Raw genomic sequence first — 22,755 nt, 5'->3', positions numbered from 1 at the left:
ACAAGTAAAACAGTTTTTTACGTAAACATCAAATTATTAGCTAAAAGATCGAAAGACTTTCGGTTTTCACTGACTTTACTGAAATAGTGTGATGTTTCCCTTTCATCTTACTTTGTTGTTTATTTTAATTTTGACCTCTTTGTTACGATTTGAAATGTGCTATTCAGGTGTTTCTTTTTTTTACCGACCTTCATTCCTTATTTTATTATTGACAGTGTTTTATCGTCTTCATCTGCGTTTATTGAGAATGATTATGGTTTTTGTGTTAATTTATGCCGTTTTGACGATGGCTCTTTGACGACAACGATCCTCTGATTCTTTAGGCTATGAATGTTTTTAAGTAATTTGTTATTCACTTGTATATTCTTGTTGTTGTTTAATTCTTTTTTGCTGTTTCGGGTTAGGCAAAGTTATACAACATTTAAATTTAAACAACGTTACTTAAGTCATACACGTCATTAAACATTTAAAATAAGTAAATATAATATTTATTTTTAAAAGAGAAATTCTTTTACTTCCAGGTAAAATGTCTACCGCCAAGCAGTTCACTATTTGCGACTGTCTCAAGCCTTTGCAGACAGTTTCAAGAGTATTTGGTGTCGACCCTTACGAACCAGTTTTATTACAAAAATCTAAAGGAAAGGTAACTTGGAAACTCAGCCTATCTACTAGATCGATAACCTACATGCTATTAAATACTTTAATCTCAGCTGCGGCTTACTTATACTTCACTTTTCTGTACATCAAAAAAGAGGATAAATATTCTACGAATGGAGAAAGTATAACATTAATAATCAGCATCAACACAATGTTTGTGACCAGTTTAGTTGAGCGAATAAAGATGTGTACCAACAAGGGAGACAGAGAAAAAATACTCCAAATATTCAGCGAAGTGGATCCCATGATAATGGAAAACGTACAAGCGTTTTACAAGAAATGTCATAAATGGATTACGGTCGGAGTATTCTCAGTGCTTGCAATAACCGCCTCTGCTTGCAGCGGCAATGCTTACGGCGCTTACGACGCTTTCCTGAAGCACGAGTGGTCTGTGTTCTGTATGACCGCGCTGGGCTTGAACTTGACGGACGCCGTGATCGTGGCGATGATATCCAACTACGTCGGCGTGGTCCTGCTGCTGCGGCAGAGATTCGCCGTCCTGAACCAGAAGATACACCTGGAGTTGGAGATTCTGGAGGCGAGGTCGACCCAGAGCGAGTCCGCGGTGCAGTTCGAGGTCCCGGCGATATACGCCGACGAGCTGCCGCATCGAGTGGGCTCGCCTCGAACGCGCGGGAGAGCGGTCCGCGGGAAACCTGATGGCCGGTGGGCGGTTTCGAACCGCGCTCTGCTGGGGAGCATCTCCCGTCTGGGGGTCGCGCACCACAAGCTCCACACCCTCTGCGGCCTGGTGAACGACGCGTACGGCGTGCCGGTCATGTTCGCGGTGCTGACCAGCTTCGTGAACTTCATCAGGAGCTGCCAGCTGGCGGCGTCCGTCGTCGCGCGCGGGTCGACGGCGACCCGCGACCTGGCCTCCACGATGGCCTGGTCGGGGTTCTATGTGGCCGAGACGGTGGCCGTGGCGTGCGCCTGCGGGCTCGCCGCGGGGGAGGCGCGGCGGACCCCTGGAGCCGCGCAGGACCTGGCCCTGCACCCCGGGGTCGGCGACGAGGCGTCCCTGCGGCTCAGGGACCTCGCGACCACGGCGTCCAGGCGGAGGGTGGAGTTCAGCGGCGGAGGCTTCTTCGCCCTGGACTTCCCGCTGCTGGCGTCCATGTGCGTGTCCGCCTCGTCGTACGTCCTCGTGCTGCTGCAGTTCGACGCGGGCGACGCCCCTTGAGCAAGTGTCTTGTTCGGGTCTGTCTGCAAACTCTCGACATTTCTGATCTCAAACGGCACTTAAAAAGCCACTACACTTGCCTTTACAATTTTTTTCGTTTAGAGTATTCGTTTATAACGTGTAGTATTTTGGCAGCGTAAAGTCTTTAATGGGGGCTTTCACGTAGTTCATAGGTATGAGAAATGTAACATATATAATAATTTAATTAATATAGGATCGGCTGAAAATCTACAGGGTCATCGCTAAAATCCCATATATGTGCTATACCGGCACTGCCTAGCGCGTAGAGGCGATGAGGCGCGTGTCATGCGCGAGCCGCGAACCGAGGTTCACAAAGACAAAACGGAAATTTTATAGTATCAACTGTTAAATGAGTTTTAACAAGATGTTCAGTAATTTAATAATATTAGGTCCAAAGCCGATGTTTAGTATTTTTTTCAAGTATTTTTCGTTTTTATAGGAGCCATTTTATCGTAGAATTTAAAGTTTTGCTCTGCAAATCGAATGATTCGATAGTCGTCATAGCTGCTCCGACAGTGAATTCTAGCGGTAGTGCGAAAACTACGTGTTGTTCGCGTCCACCCACCGAAGACCACAAAGACAACGGAGAACGGTATTATATTAACTGTTTATGAAAAAAAAAAAAATGGGGTGGGCAGTATTATAATAATTTTCCTTGTCGTAAATCAGGTCCAAAGCCGGGGTTCGGCTTTTTTCAAGTCTTTTTTTGCTTTTATCGGCGCCGTTTCATTATATGATTTAAAATCTCGGTCTGCTAATCAAATGACTCAACAGTCGACATAGCATCTACAGCAGAGAATTCTAGCGGCGGGTCTAGAAACTAGGTAGGTACGTGTGATTCGTGTACAGAAATGTAGTTGAAAACATAATTTGCGTATATTTACCATGCTTGGCATTATTTTAAAGAATTCTATGTTAAATTTCGTGTTCCAAGCCCAAGTTTTATAAACGTATTTGCAACATGAGAACACATAACATGTCATAATGTTTTGATATATCATTATATTGTTGAAAAAATAAAAACTGAAAATGCAAGCCATTTTACTACGTGCCATATATATATATATATATATATATATATATATATATATATATATATATATATATACATACATACATACACACACACACTGTTAAATAATTTTGTCTTATCTTACTTAAGATACTGTTATAAATTTTATAAGTTTTATCAAAAGCATATTCATAAGAGCGTTAAAACTTACTATATAGATATTTGTATTAAGTTCAAAAGTAAAATAAATGTAATCAACGTTTCAGCTAAACGTGCATATGCATCCACATATAAGTCGGCCCGAATAGTTTTGACATCCCGGAACACGTATTGTTTAAATAGCGCGTAGCTATGTTCGTTATAGAGCTTTTAAAGTGCACGCATTTTATGCCGTGTTTGTACACGTCCATCATGCTTAAATTGTTTAAGTTTTAACTTAACAAGTCCACGTGTCCTAAATTCATTAATATACTTCCTGTAATTTACTGTGTGAACTGTGAAATGGCATGACTTCGAAGATTCGGAATGACTCTTGAGTGACTTGGTGCGAACCGTGCACGCGTTGTTTTTTGAAAAACTCCGAAGCTTTTTGTCAGTTGGATGCCAACTTCCCGGCTGGGTGACTCATCGCTTATCGTCTCTTTTGTTTTTTCTTTTCGCATTTCTATTGTCTCCTTTTTTTTTTCCCCCTCCGCGAGACGCGCAGGCGCAGTATTCACGTATTCACTTTGCGGCGGCAGTTCAGTCCGCCCGGCCCGCCAGCTGATGTGTGTCGCGTGAGGAACTGGAACGAGTCGGTTGCTACTTCAGGATTTTCCGCCGCCATGTTGGCAACATCACGCCACCTGCGCGCGCCGCTGCTGATCGTCAGCTGTCTGCTAGTACAGCGCTCCGCCGCCAGGGACACGAATGAAGGTGAGTGTGTGCTTCTGACGCTCGATTTGAACCAGCTACGGACTCAGGCAGGATTATTTTTTTAATAAATTAAGCGAGGCACACGACAACGCAAAACGCTACCAAAGCAAGAATATCACGGTGATTTATAAAGTACCGAAACGCGCAAGTCGCACCACAACTAGACATTGTAAAATTGTAGAAAGCAAATTTCTCCTTCGGGCATCTGTTGATAATTCGCACATAAGACATGTTCAACAATTTGATTTCAATGTTTTATTTTCTTTCACTGTGCGAAAGTTGAAAAATTGTAAATGTGATTATATATATATGTTTATATATTATATATATTGTAAATGTGATTATATATATAAATATATAAATATGATTATATATAATGTGATTATATATAATCACATTTACAATTTTTCAACTTTCGCACAGTGAAAGAAAATAAAACATTGAAATCAAATTGTTGAAAATGTCTTATGTGCGAATTATCAACAGATGCCCGAAGGAGAGATTTGCTTTCTACAGTTTTACAATGTCTAGTTGTTTTGCGACTTGCGCGCTTCGGTACTTTATAAACCACCTTGATATTACACACACACACACACACACACACACACACACACACACACACACACACACACACGAGCGGAACCCCTGACAATAAATTCAACTCAATCTATAGAATCGACACAAAATAAAATATAAAATAGAGAGTTTTATAAATGTGCCATTATTTCGCGCCAGTGTATGCCTACTACTATTATATGGGAAAAAAAAGCCATGGACGGATCTAGGATTTATTTCGCCCGTATACGTGATAGGCGCCTTTTCTCCTCCCTTACATAAAAAAAAAATCACCATCGCCCAATGCAATAATCGTACCAGACATTATTTTTTGCAAGAATATACATTATTTGTAAAATTGTAAGTTAAATTTTATGAAATCTCTTGTACTTGCCAGTTTTTAAGTGTAAATTTCACGTATAATTTCATTTATAGCAATAATGTGGTGTTCAAGGTTCAATGGAGACACACAACATATAAATAACACATAGTTTTAATTGTGGTACAATGATAAAATCACAATATTGAAAAATTATTTGTTAAAGTACAAAACTAAACTTACTTTTATTGTTGTATTACCTAAATCGTACACATATTTGAGATCCAATAAAAATGTGGTTGGTCCATTCTGCACATCCTCTAACTTGACCCGAGGGGTAGAATGGCATCCCACATCCTCCTTACCCCCTCTTGCTCCAATATGTGTGTGTGTGTGTGTGTGTGCGTGTGTGTGCGTGTGTGTGCATACTATTGTGTTTCAAAGCTAAACCTACAGAAATATTCATACTTGTACAAATTTTTGTTGTTTTCAAAGCACGTACGCAAACACTTAGGCAGATTTTTTATTGGTAGATTTCAAAGAATTACTACCTATTGTAGCCGTTACCATGGTGCGACTTTCGGAAAGTTTTTATATAGTTTTGGGTTTCATGGTCCCTAGACCCCAAAACCATCGTCAACTCAAAAGTTTATATATAATCACAATTTTGTGGACACGATAACTGTCGCAATTAAAAAAAAATCACTTCCAATCTAATTCATAAAATCCAGTAATGGAAAATCTCGGTCGAGCTCGTTAATGGGCAATACCCGACCAAAGGGATAGAAACGGGGAAAGTTTTGGAAAAACAGAAAAATCGCTTGAACTCCCATAATATGAAAAATATCACATCCATTTGAACTTACTATAAATCGAAGGAGTAATACCAAAATCTTTTGTCTGAATAAGTATTTGATACGACCAGCTATAACTGTAAGAGGTTGATAAAACAAGGTTTGGAGGACAAAAAAAAAATCATATCTTCCTTCGTAGGCACAACAGCGAATTCGTACAAATTAATTTTTGTTCGTATAATTTTTAATCAAAACTTTTGTCTGAGACAATTTTTGATCAGACGAACCATTGATACAAGGGGTTGAAAAAATAAAAGGTAGAATTTAAAAAAAAAAAATCAGACCTCCCTTAGTAGGTAAACTATCAAATCCGTTCAAATTGTTTATAAATATTATAATTTTTATCTAAAACTTTTGTCTGAAACACTTTTTGATAAGATGAACCATTGTTGCAGGGGGTTAAAAATATAAAGGGGGGAGAATTAAAAAAACAATCATAATTTACGTACCATGTACACTGTTAAATCCGTTAGTTTTGTTGTAAAATTTAAATTATTACCTACATGTTCGTAGGTTCGTTTTTCATTATTTGTATATATAACGAATTCATCATGTTAGTTTTAACTATTAAAAATAAATTATAGTTTCTAACAACTTATAAATTATTTCTGACATATGAAATAAATTAATTGTATGCAATATCCCACTCAAAAAATTGTATTAGATTATTTCAATGATGAGTGGTGCAATTATAACGTTGCGTTTGAAACTTTAAATATATTTACTTAATAAAATAGGACGGTTTTTTAACTCTAAAAATTTTTAAATATAAATTTTAAAATGTCAGATATTAACCTCATCAAAGCGGTGCTGTTAGACCGAAACTAATACTTCCTAATTAATACCTATCAAATAAAAAAATTACAAAATTAGAAACTGACCAATTCGATACTCCCACACGGTCTCAGTTTGATGGTGATGGAAAACTTGTTCTCACTTGAACTTTCTTTTAGTTTTTGTGTGGTTTTGCCTCGCTGTGTTTTTGACGTACCGTTGATGACATTCAGGAATAATAAACGTAGTGGCAGAAAGATAAAACACGTAACATTAATTGAAAGTTAATTTTAATAGAAGCCGCTACCACGCAAGAGGTCAGAACTGAACGTTCTTGCCGTAAGCCATCAGCGAGAGACCACATGTCCTTGGCCACTGAGTGTTGAACTATTGAGTAGACAAACAAAAAAAGGTGGAGGATTAAGTTTGCCAGTTGTTCTTGAGCTCTCATTGTGGGTTGAAAGCTATATACACAACACAGATCTTGAACGGTCTGCTCACAATGTGAGTCAACTACCCTGTTAACCCTAGGAAACTCGCTAACATACGATCACGCTAAATGATGCCACTCAGGGGCGTAGCCAGGGGGGGGTTTTAGGGGTTCAAACCCCCCCCTTAGCACCAAATCTTTAATTAATTTCTTATTCATCACTCAAACAAATTTCATATTAAATTAATAAAAACAAATTTACCGTTACAATATTTAAATTTAAGTACCGAAAACTGCTAAAATAGCACTATTTTACACCTTAAATTCCAAATTTTCCCGGGGGAGGGGGTGAGGCCATGCTTTTTAACACCCCCCATACACAAATCCTGGCTACGCCACTGAATTGCCACTCAACCTAGTTTGAACGTATCGAACGTAAATTACAGAACCACTAACTACACTAGATGCTCTCATAGTGATTGTAAGATATATATATATATATATATATATATATATATACATACGCGTGCGCACGGTAGGTGCCACAGGTGCCTTGGCACCACCATTAGGGTTAACGTTATTTTGTTTTTTACAAGCATAAATAATACATACTTACAAAAATCCGTATTATTTCCAAAAAAAAATATGTTTTTCAATCGTGTCGAGTTACAGATATGTGCTCATAACACTATCAGTATATCAATTATCAATCTAACCAACTATACACACGAAAACAAGCCATTTGCAATTACTTGTGTTGTACACGCGGGCCGCGGCTACAGAACTTCTGAAATGTAAATACTTCTCCTAGTTCTCCTCGAATTACATAGAATGCGCGCTCGGTGTCCACTGTTCACTCCACTCGGCAGGCGCACGGAATAATAGCCGCCGTTCGCCAGGGTTTATTTAAAAAAAGAGAGAGAGGTTAGTTAGTTAAAAGGATAGGCTTACTCGATGACTTATATGCAGTCGCCGACAAAACATTTTTGTTGTATTCCAAAAGTTAAAACTTTTGCCCACTCTTATTTGTGTGTTTTTATTATTTTACATATTTTACATATTTAAGGTATGTTACAAAAACTCCCTTGATTTGTTGATTTTAAAACTTAGCATTTAAGAATGTTTTTTTCTAGCATTTATTTGGCATCTTCAGAAAACATTTAAGTACGGTTATGCAAAGCCACCAGCATGAATTCCGTGCAAACAATTTGTGCAATTTACTTTATGGCTCAACAAAGCTTAAAACTGTAAATAGTTTAGTAGTTTTCCTGGTGATTATAACGTTCAAAGCCATAATTTGTCATAAAAAATGTTAAGATTTTTACATCTGTGTATTTAATGTTTTTGTTCGGAAACACATTAAATAGCACCAGTTTGCGCTTTCAAATCCAAATTTTTTCGGGGGAGGACCCCACCTCCTGCTTTAGGCTCGGGGTCCGTGAATGACAGGGCTGTTGTGTAATCTGGCACCACCACTACTGAAGTCCTGCGCACGCCTATGTGTATATATATATATATATATTATACATATATACATATCCATATATGCATGTTTTATGTATGTAGGTGTGTGTGCATTATATTAATAAGAGAATTGGTTCCCCACCTATCCATTGATCAAATATCTCAGGTTCTAAGGAACAGAAGTATTTAAAGTCTAACTCTCAGCTAATAAATTCATTACTTTCTCACTTTCTCACGGGAATATATGATATAGTTGTTCAAGTGAGCCTGCTTCCTCTGGTCACTTTTTTTATAAACTGCCCATTGTGTATAGATGAGGAAATGAAATTGAATCTCGCTTAAAATTTTTGCTATTCGTTAAAATATATTGGGATAACTTTTTTTTTTTTCCATTTCAAGAGAAATATTTCTTCTAAATCATTGTACAGCCTCTTGACTCGGTCACTTTCTGAAAAGGGGGGGGGGGGGAAGCACTCTCAGCTATCAGCTGGGAACGATTAAAGTTATTTTTGTGGTTTACGTTTCTTTGAGAACGTGCACATCCGCATGTATTTATCTCTTGTGACCTTCAAGCTTCAACCATTGTCATTACTTAAGTTTTATCTGGTCGCTATCTTATCTTCGGTCTCTTGAGCTACTCTTGGATTACTACAAAACCCAAAGACACTCTTAAGTAAGTTGTTGAGGGTTTTTAGTATTAAGAGTTGCACATCTCAAGACAAAACTAAACTTGTCTAAATGCGAACGATTTTTTTTGTTTTTAGCTATTCTTTCAATTTAAGTTATTTCAGCTGAGATACTATTATTGGAAGCTTTGCTTTCAATTTGAGTTATTTCAGCTGAGATACGTAAGCCTTGAAGTTGAAACGTGTAGCAGTAGGCATATAAGTATTTTTTACTTATGAATTGAGTAATGTTTCCACAGTACCATTTAAATTATATATATATATATAAAGAAACTACCAGCATTAGAATAATTTCCATAAAATTAAAATGCAACCATAACGACACAGAGATTTGACCAAAGAAAAAACACCTTTGCATTCTTGTAACATCACTTTTATAGTATTTTCTTGAATTGGGTAACACAATCCAAATGCAAAACGGGATTTAGGTTGCTCTAGTAAAGTTGTAAAGGTAAAACGGGTGCTTTTACAAGAACCAATAAATACATCAGATTATTAAAATAAATAAAATGCTGAAAACTAAAAGGGTATTTGAGTGGCCCAATTATGGCAGCTAAGATTTCTAAACTAGCAGTCTTTACAATTGGAAGGGTAAGTCGGGGCGATATGAGTCATCAGAGCGTAACGAAAGATGCAACTTTCGGGAGTGGGGCGCTCGATGGCGGGAAAAGGGGGCGGGAAGATAACGAACAAAGCATAGACCGACAACTGCAAGAATCTTTGCAGTTAAGACAATTATGTCTGTGTTTGTTACAATTTTGAATCTATAGTGTAAAGTAGGTACTTTAATGTTTTGTTTCATCGTACTAGTGAGTTATTAATTTAAGTGTGACGTTTCACTAATGTATAACATTCTAGTTCTCGGTATAAGGCATTTGGTGGGAGAAATTTCGTGCGTGAATGCGACAGAAGTCAAGGAACGGAAAAAGTGCAACAACAACCACGGTTGCTGGCATCTGTGGCGGATGGCGCGAACAAAAGTTTACAAACAAAGGTAAACTTTATAGTACTAACTGTTTAACGAATTTTTAACAAGGTGGAAAGTATTTTCTACAAAAAATTCCTTGCAGAAATCCATGTCGAAAGCCGGGGTTTAGTATTTTTGCAATTCTGTGTCGCTTTTATCGGAGTATAGTTTAAAATTTCGCTTTGCAAGTGGAATGGTTTGACAGTCGATGTAGCTGTTCCGACAGCGGATTCTGGCGCCGGGTGCGGACACTACGTGTGGTTCGCGTCCAGAAATGCAGTTGAAAACGCATTTTTGCGTACATTCTTCACGCTCGTCATTATTTTTAAGGAAATTGTTTGGTGTCCGAGTTTCGTGTTACAAGTGTGTTTGCGACGTGAGAACACGATGCTGGATGGCACAAGCAGCTGGCGAGTCCCCCCTCCTTCACTCAGGAGCTGACAGCTGGAACGCGGCGGCGCGGGAGGAGCTGACGGCGGCGCTGCGGGTCAGGTGGAACGAGGGCCAGGCCAGGAACGTGGTGCTGTTCGTCGGGGACGGCATGGGCCCGAGCACCGTCACGGCGGCCAGGATCTACCGCGCCAAGGAGGAGGGCCGCCTGGCCTTCGAGCACTTCCCCCACGTCGGCCTGCTCAAGGTCAACCAACACCTCTCTCTCTCTCTCTCTCTCTCTTCAGTGGTTCATACACTAACGTCAGTTAAGACAGTCCTTGTCAATTTTCAAATTATTATTCAGCCTTGCAGTTTTATTCAAATGTCATACTTATCCAAAAACTTACTCTAACAATTTCGGTCCATGGGTCTTTTGAAAACATGAAGCAGTTGGACTCATAACCTTCAGGATACTTGGCTCAGCTGTCCTGAGCTGCCCGAAATCATTCCTGACCAATCTTGGAGTTTTTCATTACAAAAAAAACCGTGATGATTCCTTCCTCAATATATCTGATTTGTTTCGTTGAGTTTTCGAATGTCAAAGCCACTTAAAAGCAAAAATAAAATAATAATAATACATATATAATTGAGTTTCATTGGTTTCTCACCTGGAAAAAAATTTGTAGTTTTAAAATAGTGATATATATATAGTATGTAACAATTGTCCTACAAGTTTTTACTTTAAAGTCATAGAGATGAACTCTGCAATGATTGTTCCCTTTCACGCCTTTTAATCTGGCCACTATGTACATATATGCAGCTTGCAGTAAAGGAAGCACGGGCCATTCTTGTGGTCCAACACCAGGCACCACGTGTTAATGACGCGCAAGCACTCCACGTTTGGTTTGCCCTCTCTCCCATCGCAGACGTACAATGCGGACAGGCAGGTCCCCGACTCGGCGTCCACCGCCACGGCGCTGTTCAGCGGCGTCAAGGGGAACTACAAGACGGGCGGCGTCGACCAGTCCGTCCAGATGGACGACTGCGAGGCATCGCTGAGGCCGGAGGCGAGGCTGAAGAACATGCTGCACTGGGCCATCGAGGCGGGCAAGGACACTGGTGAGGTCTCGTCTCTGGAAGACGGCCTTCGCTCTAGGGCTGCATATTCTTCCAGGCCAGCCCTAGAGCCCTAGGGTTTGGATTCTTACCCGGGCATTTATGCTTATGTTGTCCCAGTACCTCCAGTAGTTAAAGTATTTCGTAAACCTTTTCCTAATTATCTGTGCATAATAAAACAACCTAAAGTTAAACTATCGAATATTAAATTAGCTTTTCCGTTGTTTAAAAAAAATGCTTGAATGAAACGTCAATTAAAATATAAAATTATGTTTCAATTTTGGTAAGAAACCCTCATATTATCTTGAAAAACATATTTCATTTATGCAATAATAACCTCAGCTAAGTGTTCTACAGTGTTACAATATCTTTCCCGTAGTACCTATTACAAAATAATTCTTGGCAACTGGTTTCAGCCGCACCAACCACACACAGGCATCCAGAGCGGAAGAGAACGCGTCCTGAATGGCCCGGCCAAACAGGACGCTTGCAGACGGCTGCCAATTGCGGGCATGCCGTACTGCAGTCCAATAAGCGAGCAGATCAGTTGTGGGGCATTATTCGGCTGTTGGACAATTTTAATTTTAGTTGACTCAACGATAAAGGGGTTTTGACCTGTCTTGTCCCTGGGTTATGCGTAAAGATGCCACACGACATTCAGAATGAGACGTGCTGTGCCGCAGGCTTCGTGACAACGACCCGGGTGACGCACGCGACCCCCAGCGCCTTGTATGCGCACCACGCCAACAGGAACTGGGAGTGCGAGCAGAGGATGCCCGCCTCGGCTTCGCGCTGCAAGGACATCGCCCGCCAGCTGGTGGAGGACGAGCCGGGCAGGAGCATCAAGGTCACTCCCGACACCCTTTACTTCCCGCTGTGCTTCTGATTGATTCTGATTGGGTAGGACTCGTACTTGGTGGTGGTGCTCCGATCGCTTGGAGCAGACTCCAAGGGTTCCCTGGCCCGATGATGGTTCGACGCGGTGAGCGGCGACTCAGCTCCGGTACTAGCCTCGACAGCTGGGGCCTCCTCTGGGTGACAGAGGAGTCCCAGTGTGAAGCAGGACACAGACAACTCTCTAGTTAGCTGAGTGAGCTACGGGTACCAGCTGGTGGTGATGATGCTGGGATGGGTGGCCTCAGCCTCTCATCATAGCCGACTCTCTAACGGCTTTCCCGATTCGCGCATACGGCGGATCCGTATCCACGCCCATGGAGGCCCTGGGGCGGCAAGGCCTCATGGCTAAGAGCGATAGGTTGACAAAAAAACCGGGGGAAACCCATTGGATGGTCTACTTGTATGTGCGTTGGGCTAATACGCCGGAAAAGTACCTAGTGCTGGAAAAATCTTGGCGGTACTGCGGAACGACCACTCGTAATTGGAGATCCCCTTCTGAGATTTCCTCATGGCGCACAGGTTGTGGGGTGCGGAATCGCACCTCAAAGCTGTACGAGCAAGGCCCAGGACCTGGGCAGCTAGTAGCAGTTGGGTAGGACCTCGGTCGGTTCACGATCTCTCTGGGTCTCTTGCCTCTTGTCTGTGGAATTCCAGAGATCATGGGCACCCTCGGTGCTCGACGGAGGGGCTTAGCCAGTGAGTCACTGTTGGTTGCTGAGTGGGCTAGGGGTTGTGGTGGTGTCGAAGCTGGAATGAGTCCCCTCAGCCTCTGGACATAGTCCTTTCCCAAACACCTCTGAACCATGCTGAAGTGGCATATCCACTTCCCTCGTCTTAAGGGTCCACGCCAAATCAGCCCTATTCACACAAGGGTGTATATGCTGGTACCGCAAGGGATAAACTTTGGTGCTTGATAAATTTTGCACATGATAAGTGGTAACATGATGCCCACCTTAAAGTGGTCGCCGAATTGTGACTCCAAGTGGCGGGATGAAACGTCCGTTCAGTGTAGCTCGAGGTGACTAGCGACCTTATGGCAAATCCTGTAGTCAGTTAATATAGGAAAGTAATAGAAAATCCTTGAAACAATTAATCGTAAGTAATCCTAGTGGGATGAGCTGTACCTAGCATTGTAAACAATTTTCTTAGTACGAGATTTTTGAGTTTTTAATTCACTGCATAAATAGGTTACTAAAAATGCATTAGAAGTGTGTGGAATTTTGATTATATTAATGACATTTAAGATACTTAGCATACTGAGTACACCGCATGTGATGAACTATCTCGGGCCACAATTGCGAGCGGTTGCCTCGCGTGACGCAGGTGATCATGGGCGGAGGGCGACAGTGCCTGAACACGAACCTGACGCTCGGGCCCTCGGACCCGCTGGACACGTGGTCCTGCCGCCGACAGGACGGTCGCGAGCTGGTGTCCGCCTGGAGGCAGGACAAGGAGGCCCGCGGGCTGAGGCACGCCGTCCTGGCCAACACGCGCGACCTGCGCCAGATGGACGTCGACGACACCGACTACGTCCTGGGTGAGTGCCGCCGCCCGTCCGCGTCAACACTCCTTCAGCGAAGAAATGTTACCAGCCAAGGGATCTCCCAAAGGCCCCCAAACACGATCGGTCCAGCTCCCAGTTCGGACTGAAAGTTTGTACTGAACTGAAGCCTCTTCCACACACGATCTGTTGGATGTATTGCTCCATCGGAGAATATGGAAGAAAATTTTGTATGCTGCAGTTGCTGTTGTACTTTTAGTTAGACAAAAACGATAGTATTAACAGAGATGTCTGCCACGACACTTAGCAGCTGATGGACTGATTGTTTGGACTGACAGTTTGAACTGGCGAGACGCTGTTCCCACACACGGCAGTTCGGACCGAGTGCTCTCTAGCCCACAGTCCGATTCGAGGGGAAGCCATCATTTGGTCAGGCCATCAGTTCCGACTGATATGTTCAACGTCCTTGCTCACTCACGGCAGTTCCGACTGTTCAGTTCCGACTGATAAGTCCGAACTGTCAGAAATCCTTAAGAAATCCTAAAAAATAATTTTTCCATCCCACCAACAAAAAAAAAAGAATTTGAATGCAAACAGCAAGAAAATAAGTTACATTTATCACCCCCTCCTCCTTCCCAAATGAAATTTTGCGTATGCTCCTGCAAAGGACATTTCCAACTCATGACAGGAAAAAAAATTGAGGGTGGGGCGGGGGAGTATTTTTCGGAATTCTATAGAATGGTATTCTAGGCATTTTTCAGAATTCAGTGTCTTTCATGGGTAAGGAAGGTCCATTGAGCCATACAAAAGTAAACAATAACAAAAGGAAACTCATCATTTTCTAGAAAAAAAAATGAATTTTTTAAATGGTTTGTGTTTGTTAGTTACAATTCTTTAGTCCCGTGTTTTATTCCCCCACCCTTCTGGATAAGTTCTTATTAAGTATATTGTTGCGTATGTATACTGTTTACTATATACAGGCACACTACTTCCTGGAAGTAATTTTAGGTCATCTGTTAAAGTGAAAAATGGATACAGAAACCTCAGCTCACGCTTATTCTCATCCAACAGGTATTTTCGCCAACGGACACCTAATGTACGACTTCGAAAGGGACAAAAGTCCAGACGGAATGCCCTCGCTGAAAGAGATGACCTCAGTTGCCATTAAAGTCCTGAGCAAGAACGAGAAAGGATTCTTCCTAATGGTAAGAAAAGAAAAACTCTGGCATAACATTGCAAAATATATAATGGAAAAAAAGTCTAATAAACATGTAGAAATGGTAAGCATAAAGTCTCAATTCCCATTACATTTCAGATTCAATTTGGGTTGTAAAATTCCATCTGTAGAAATTCTTCGCTCGTAGTTTCATTGTTGCGCTAGTAAAAGGCGCCATAAAATCTAGTTTTGGTTTATGATGATGGAATAATAGGCTACATTCTTCATAAACGAAACTGTACCTGTTTCCGTGGCCAGCCTTTTTAACGTAGCACTTCCATTAAGTCGTTAAGTATGGGAATTGATTTACTGCCAACTTGACAGGTTGTAGAATAGGCTGAGTTTATGTTGAATTATATGCAGTTACGGGCTGTGACTTTTTCTTGAGTTTTTTTCCTTCAAAAGCATCCAGATAAACGTGGATGAACTGTGCAAGGTGATGATGCGAGATTGTCATAAAAGCTTGGCATAAGAGACCAAGAGCTCGTATCGCGACGTCCCGTGTCTCAGGTCGAAGGCGGCATGATCGACATGGCCCACCACCGCGGCTACGCCAGCCGCGCCCTGAACGAGACGGCGGCCATGTCGGACGCCGTGCAGGAGGTCCTGGACTGGGTCCGGCTCATGGATAGGACGGACACCCTGGTGATCGTCACCAGCGACCACGCCCACGCCTTGTCCATCAACGGCTATCCGGCCCGCGGCAACGACATCCTCGGTGAGAACGAGCCTCTCTAGCTCTCTATTTTATCTTTCTCTTTCTTCTTTTTTCCACTCTTTCTCTTTTACTATCGTCTTTCTCTCCATCTCTCTTTCTCTATCTCTATCTCTCTCAGAACAATAAGACAAAATGCCAAGACAAGTGGAGCGTTGTGGCGCAATTGTGAGACATTACATTCGCGTCCCCATGAGCTCTGGTTTGTCACTCCTGGTTCGGCCATTTTGATTTCCGTTTTTTGTGGTTCCATGAAATCACACCAGGAAATTCTGAGATGTGTTCTCATGTTGCAAATAAACCTATACAACAATACTCGGACCCCAAATTTAAGGTATTATTCTTTTGAAGAAAAAAAAAATGCTGTCATCGCCAAAAGTGGCTTCCGAGAGAAGAGCAGCCAAATAATGGATAATTAACACCAATAAGCATGGACTGGAAAAATATTTTCGGTGTCATTGTTCCCTAGGATGGACTCCACAGTCCCATTTACACGCAGAAAAAAAGTCACCTGGTCATCGGCAGCTGACTTGTGAGACATCTCAACCGGGTAACGTGTGATTCTATACATCTTCGTTGCTTGAGGGTATCTCGTTGTACCAGAGTCCTCCAGACTTACTGTGAGCCAGTATCTGAAGCAGCTCCAAGATATAAAAGTATTTGAATTTACCATGTCGCAAAATATCTACTGTCTCTGTCTTTGCCAGTACAAATACGTTGAGAATGGAAAAAAATTCGCGGATTCATTTTACGATAGGGTACAATTCAAATGCTGTCTTACTTTTATCTTTAAGCTGCCTCAGCTATTGGCTCACAGTTTTTTCAGGAGGACTCTGGGCAAATGAGGGACCCTCGGCTTAGTAGTATTGAATCACTAGGGATATGGAACTAACGCGCTTTCATTTTGGTCGCATGTTAAGAATGCAAACCTTACATGCTCTCGCACTGTGTTCATCATTGAATCGCATTTGTTTGGACCGTGAGTCAATGAGGCCTAGTAAGTGATGACACGTAAGCTAATCAGATAGCACTGATTAACAAGAACAAAAGGCTGCTACTCAGAAATCAGTCAATGGAAAAGTAAACACTGGTTGAGCACACCTGAGACTTTGTATTCTATACTCTGAAGCCACGTGAATACATCTGTGTCATTACAAAATAATGTTCACAGTTTTACTGGGTTCGGATTCTTACCCGGGCCTCCAATAGTTGAAGTTATTTGCAAATCTTTTCTTTAATAGCTTCCCAGTACTGATTGCGCGCATTAATAAGCATAGGCTCATAAAACAAAATAAAATACAATAATTGAACTTTCAAATATTTTTTTCCGTCGTTTAAAAAAAATTATGATTGAATATCAAATAAAATATAAAATTACGTGCCAATATTCGTAAGAAATACTCAGCATTATCTCGATAAACGTATTTCATATATGCAAAAAATTGTTCAAAGTTACACGGTATTTCTTTTAGTATTACAAACTATTTCTTTGTAACTGGTTCCCAAAGGAATATCTTTTTTAAACGTGCGAATCACATTGTTTCCAGTTGAGACGTCTCGTGGGTCGGCAGCCAATGAGCAGGGGACGTTTGCAGAATGTCCTAGAGGCCGCCAATGAGCAGGGGACTGTAGGGGTCGCTGACCCCGTCACGTCAGAGAGCACAGCAGGGTCACGCGGTCGTGGGTTGGTGTTCTCTGTGCCCTCAGGCGTGGGCGGGAGGTCCAAAGCAGACGGCGTGCCGTTCACGACGCTGACCTACGCCACGGGCGACCTGCATGCCTACAACTACAGTGTCGGGCCGAACGGCACCGTGGTCAGGCCGGACCCCAGCACTGTGGACACCACCAGCTTCCACTACCACCAGCAGGCGGCCATAACCTCCGACGAGGCCCACCACGCCGGAGTGGACGTCGCCGTCTACGCCACAGGTGCGCTGCTAGACTCTCGGGGGAAACACAGTCGTTGTATTTGGAAGGTTGGCAGTAGCCTCTAACGGACGTTTAGCCACTCAAAAGGTTTTCCGCTGAGGCATATGACATTATGTCACACACCATATTTTTCATGAGAGTAGTTTTAAGAATTTTAAATAGTACTTCAATTATTTTCTACCCAAAATATGTGAATATTTGGCACATCCTAGATCTTAGTTCTGTGTGCCACTACAGTATAAAGAACGTCAAACGGTGGTCGGGTTTATGGTTAAAAGTGAATTTTGCCCTCGAGTGGACATAGTGTCTTATGCCTCCGAGATACAAACACACTGTTAGAAACTACAGTCAATTTACGGATTTCAACGAACAATTAGTAATTTCAGATAACTTTACCCCGTATGTCGACTTTCACATTCTGTTTTTTTTTCTTCGGAATAAACAGGGTATACATCCCCGTGGAAGAAACAGGTGTGTTTTTTGCATGGATCTTAGCCAGTTCTTAAATATTTTTTTTTTTTTAATGTTCCGAGATGATTAATAATGTTCGCAGGGGCTTTCACGGCCATTTCTGAAGTAGCTTGGCTTCTGGGTTGTAGCCGTGTCCTTAGAAAATGATTCACCAACGTTTCGGTCGACATTGCAGTCGTCATCATCGGGGAGCAGTTACCTACAGTAGGTACAGAAGCCAAGCTACTTCCGAGGTGATTCTTGTGGGTTTATATTTTGTAACCAGCGTCGTACGTATATTCAAGCTGAAATTGTTTTACCAGTGTGTGAAATGACGAGCTGTGGTACGGGACCTGCCCCCAGGGCCGATGGCGCACCTGTTCCACTCGCTGCACGAGCAGAACTACGTGGCCCACGTGATGGCCTACGCGGCCCGACTGGGGCCGTACGCCCCTTCCTCCGGGGCCCGGGGACTGCCTCAGGCGGGGACCGTCCTCGTGGCGACAGTCGTCTGCGCGCTCGTCACCTTCCGGCTCTGACGCCGGCTGGTGCGGCCCGGCTAGTGGGGCTTTGCGATACCTCTCTCTCTTTCTCTCTCTCTCCTCTCTCTTTCTCTCTCTATCTCCTCTCTCTTTCTCTCTCTCTATCTCTCATTCTCTCTCCCCTCTCTCTTCTCCCTCTCTACTCTTTCTTCCTGTCTCTCTATAGCGCGCGCGACCGTCGATACCCGTGCGATCTATCGTTCACTACAACAAGGGCAGAAACCGCTAAGGGGTCGTCACGTGATGTTTTTTTAGCAAATTTTTAACCCCCCCCCCCCTCCCCCTTAGTGATTTGTGGTGAGATTTCAGATAAACCCCCCCCCCCCAATAAATCACGCGTATTTTTTGGTGCAAAATATTTTTAAAAATTTCGGAATATTATTTTTAAATATAGGTGTAATCTAATTTAATTCTGGAAAATTAAGCACAGTGATAAAAATGTCCAGACACACATTTAGGTTGCAGGTTTATTCTCACTGGCATAAAAATAATAAAGGAAAGGCTTGTATGTGATTTACGCATGTATTCGGCGCCAAAATCACAGTCTTACTGGCGACTGGCAAGCCGAGCCGGGTGGTTCATGTTGTGGCGGGCGGGGATATTGTTGCCTGGCTACGGCGAGTCAAGGTCACGCATCGCTTTTCGGTTTAGTAGAAATCGGGCGAAAAAAAAAATACACGTGATATCTCTCTACACCCCCCTCCCCCCTTGTGATATTTCGTGATTTTTCCCGACCCCCTCCCCGCCCCTTTCGAGCCTCACGTGATTAATGGATGATCCCTAAAGTGCTAAAGTGTAAAACTGAAAATATATAACATGGGCTGTGGCAGCTAGCAGATAGAATAAAAATACACACACACACAACCTGAACAGATGACTGGAACGCACCATCAGGAGGGGAGGGAACACAACAGCACTAATCGAGTTTATTAAAATAATAAAATAATGACACTAAGAACCAAATACGGTGCAGTAAAACCTTGAAACTTTGTTGGGAATGTACTGCTGATGAGCATTGGAAACATTATCTAAACCTCAAAATATCGTGATGTATGTCACGTGATTGTTATTGCTTTTTTTCTCCCCCCCCCCCCTTACACCGTATCAGATTTTAATATATGTATATATATGTATATATATATATATATATATATATATATATATATATCGTATCGTGACCCATACAACGACCTATCACACAGCCCTACTTGCTGACTTACGCGGTCTTTGGCCTCGAGGTCGAGCTGTCGTCGGCCAAGTGTTGCAAAGCCGCACGGAGGCTGTGCCTCCATTGAGGCCCCATTTGGAATTATTTACATTTTTTTATAGTTCCATTATTTAATTAACTACTTATCCAAATTTTAGGAATGTCAGGCATAAATTATATACCCCAGGCCTTCTATGCATTGTTGCACCAAAATTTTCCGCGTGGAAATAAATAACTTATTATGTTACGCGGAAGACCACAACTACCATGATAATCACACCCGTTCACAAATAGCCAAAGCTAATCCTGTGCCATGTCAAAGTTAAAAAAAAAAAAAGGAATCTTTATTGCAAGCGGTATCAAAATATTTAAAATTTCAAAGACTAATCCGCCTTGGGGGTCCCGCCTCGTCAGGGGTGTATTTGTATTGGTGAGTGGTAACACTCACTAACTGCCATCACAGTGGTAGCCTTACCATTTATATGGCCGAGAAATGACGATAAGGGTGGAATGCATGAGTCCACAGCTTTGAGCTTAGAGGCGACACCGCGCTAGAAGCACCACAGAGCGTCGCACCTATCATCCCGCCTCACTGACACAGATGCACCCATGACTAGGCGGATCCCTTTCAGCCATGAAGCAAGTCGATGCAAGCAGATGAGAACACCAGCGGTGTGACTCCGCTGGTCCGACGTTGCCAAACCTCGCAAGCCGAGATAGCCCACTCCCGCTGCGGAAACTATTGTGCTCACTGAGAGTTGGTACCAGTTCGCCAGTAAAGAGAGGTATTACCTGCGAACGTGACTTGAGATATTGCAACATGATGGTGCACAGTTTAGAGATTGTAAACCATTCTTTGGCTGCCGCTATAAAGCGTCTCTCATCTTCAAATTGCAGTGTGCATTTTAATGGGCATCCACTCTCTCTTTACAATGCGTGGTATCTGCTATTAGCGCTGTCCTTGTTTCCATGTAGGCCTACTATGTTGCCAGATATGCCCAAAGAGTATACACATGTTTTAGACGAAACTTTATAATGTAACGAAAATTTTTAAAAAACGTGTAAAAAATATTTTTAAAATAACATCTGTAATGAGAATTTTGTAAATACGTTTTCTTGTACTTATTTCACCAAGAGCTTCATCTGATGATATTAAATTTTTACCTTTAAGAAAACCTAACTGACAGACACCATCTCTATTCAACCGTTTGTGCCATCAATTATTTTAAAATCATTTCATATTAAAAATTTTGACTTTGTTTGGCCATAGTACATAATTAATGGACTGTCTTGTTATTAACAGTGCCCGACTGCTACAAATAATTTTTCCAGTTCAATAGTAATATTTTTTTTAGTTTTTTTTCTCTCAGAATTTATACAGCTGTAATAATACTGTCAAGAGATACTATTTTGTGGTATTAGAAAAATCAACAAAGAGTAAAATGAAATAGTTAAAACTTATTATGATTATCACTAGGGGAAGGCATTTTTCGCGAAAATATCTGAAAGCCTATTAGACTGAAACAAGGTATACCCTCACCAGCGGTTTCTGCCTTGTGATTGGCGTCCGTCTGGGAGAGAGATTTGACAGAGCCATTCAGGACGCGTTTACTTCCGCACTGAATCGCTGTGATTGGTGTTGCTACAATCGATATGTACCTGGGAGAAACTCGACCGATCACGATACACAGACGATGCTACAGTGTTTTAACTTCCAGCTAGTCTCGAAATCTTTTCGCGAAATCTGCATACCCCTAATTATCACTCATATACAAACTTAAAAATTTTAACGTTAACAAGCAAGGTAGTAAGTATATCAATCTGGCAACTGTGCTCTGTAAGCGGGAGAGACAGACTTTGGTGTTGGACGTCATCTTCCTCGAACCACTCGGCGTCCGCACATCCGAGAGCTACGTGTTCCCATTGGCTGGAGGTCTTCTAGGGCGTGACGTCAGGGACATAACTAGACTAGTCCCCACCCGGGGCAAGAACTCATCCTGCCCCCCACCCCTCCCCGCCTCCTCACCCCTTTTTTTCCAAACCAACCAAACCAAAACCGTTTCCAACAACACTTCACATCACCACTACACATTTGATTCCACTATACTATTCCAAATAAAATCGCGATTTAACCAAGATGGTAAATAAATAGATTTATTTGCAGTCATTTCACTTTTAATTCCTTGCAAGTTGAATGGTACGCGAAAAAGAAATTGCCATTTTTTAAATATTTAACGATATGCATGTATGTATCTTTCAAAACAAATAATTCAGTTCATCTGCCCTCCAACATTTTGTTGTGTTCTAATGTTCTAACACTACGATATCTATAGTAATAATTACACTACCAGTTTAGCCCCCCCCCCCCCCAACCCTACCCGTTCTCTACTTACGTCTATGCGTGTCAGAGTGTCAATCGTCCAATTACGCACCAAGAAGAAACAAACATTTTATTTCAAGGACAACCTGGTAGTAAAATATACCACAAAATGGGAGGATCCCTACTTACAAAAAACTTCTTATTGTTTTTAAATGTGATAAATGTAACACACTGAAAATTTGTTTTTTTAATAACATGTTATCAATCTCAATATTTGTCACGCCGGAAAATACTTATGTCAAAAATGTGTGTGATACAACTTCAGTATTATAGTAAAGTTCTTAAAATTGTTTAGTTCCTAAGTCAGTATTTTAAATTATTTACTCATGTGTATCCTACATGTTAAAAATAAATTAAATTATTGGGTCTATGATTATTGTTTCTTTTATTCAGCGTGACAATGGTAACGAACAAACTAAAGAGGCACTGTGAGGAAAATATTCAGAGACTCTACAACTCTGCATTTTGACGTGACAACGTCTAATAAATCGATGAACGCCGGCTGCACGCACGAAAAAGTGTCCCGTTACGCACATTGTTACGTTACGTTGTGTCCCGTTACGCTCATTGTTTTGTTACGCTGTGTCCCGTTA

At 41.8% G+C, this 22,755-nt stretch overlaps 1 protein-coding gene across 1 annotated transcript; it reads left to right on the top strand.

The window, feature by feature from the left end:
- Positions 1 to 3,597: 3,597 nt before the first annotated feature.
- LOC134537533 (alkaline phosphatase-like) lies at positions 3,598 to 22,529 on the top strand. Its single transcript, XM_063378059.1, has 9 exons — positions 3,598 to 3,788; positions 10,272 to 10,474; positions 11,136 to 11,328; positions 12,009 to 12,172; positions 13,546 to 13,759; positions 14,795 to 14,928; positions 15,450 to 15,657; positions 17,362 to 17,583; positions 18,397 to 22,529. Exons 1-9 carry the CDS (start codon positions 3,698 to 3,700, stop codon positions 18,570 to 18,572), a joined length of 1,605 nt encoding a protein of 534 aa, XP_063234129.1. The 5' UTR covers positions 3,598 to 3,697; the 3' UTR covers positions 18,573 to 22,529.
- The last annotated feature ends 226 nt before the right edge of the window (positions 22,530 to 22,755 follow it).

Source organism: Bacillus rossius, chromosome 12 (assembly GCF_032445375.1).
Source record: "Bacillus rossius redtenbacheri isolate Brsri chromosome 12, Brsri_v3, whole genome shotgun sequence".
NCBI classification, from domain to species: domain Eukaryota; kingdom Metazoa; phylum Arthropoda; class Insecta; order Phasmatodea; family Bacillidae; genus Bacillus; species Bacillus rossius.
The sequence above is the reverse complement of the archived record's forward strand: the minus strand, read 5'-3'. Positions and strand labels throughout refer to the sequence as shown.

Bases quoted from the DNA above. Each gene is read 5' to 3' on its own strand.
- LOC134537533 (XM_063378059.1), top strand. From the start codon at position 3,698: ATGTTGGCAACATCACGCCACCTGCGCGCGCCGCTGCTGATCGTCAGC. The intron at 3,789-10,271 runs GTGAGTGTGTGC...TCCTTCACTCAG, and splicing joins CGCCAGGGACACGAATGAAG to GAGCTGACAGCTGGAACGCG. The intron at 11,329-12,008 runs GTGAGGTCTCGT...GCTGTGCCGCAG, and splicing joins CGAGGCGGGCAAGGACACTG to GCTTCGTGACAACGACCCGG.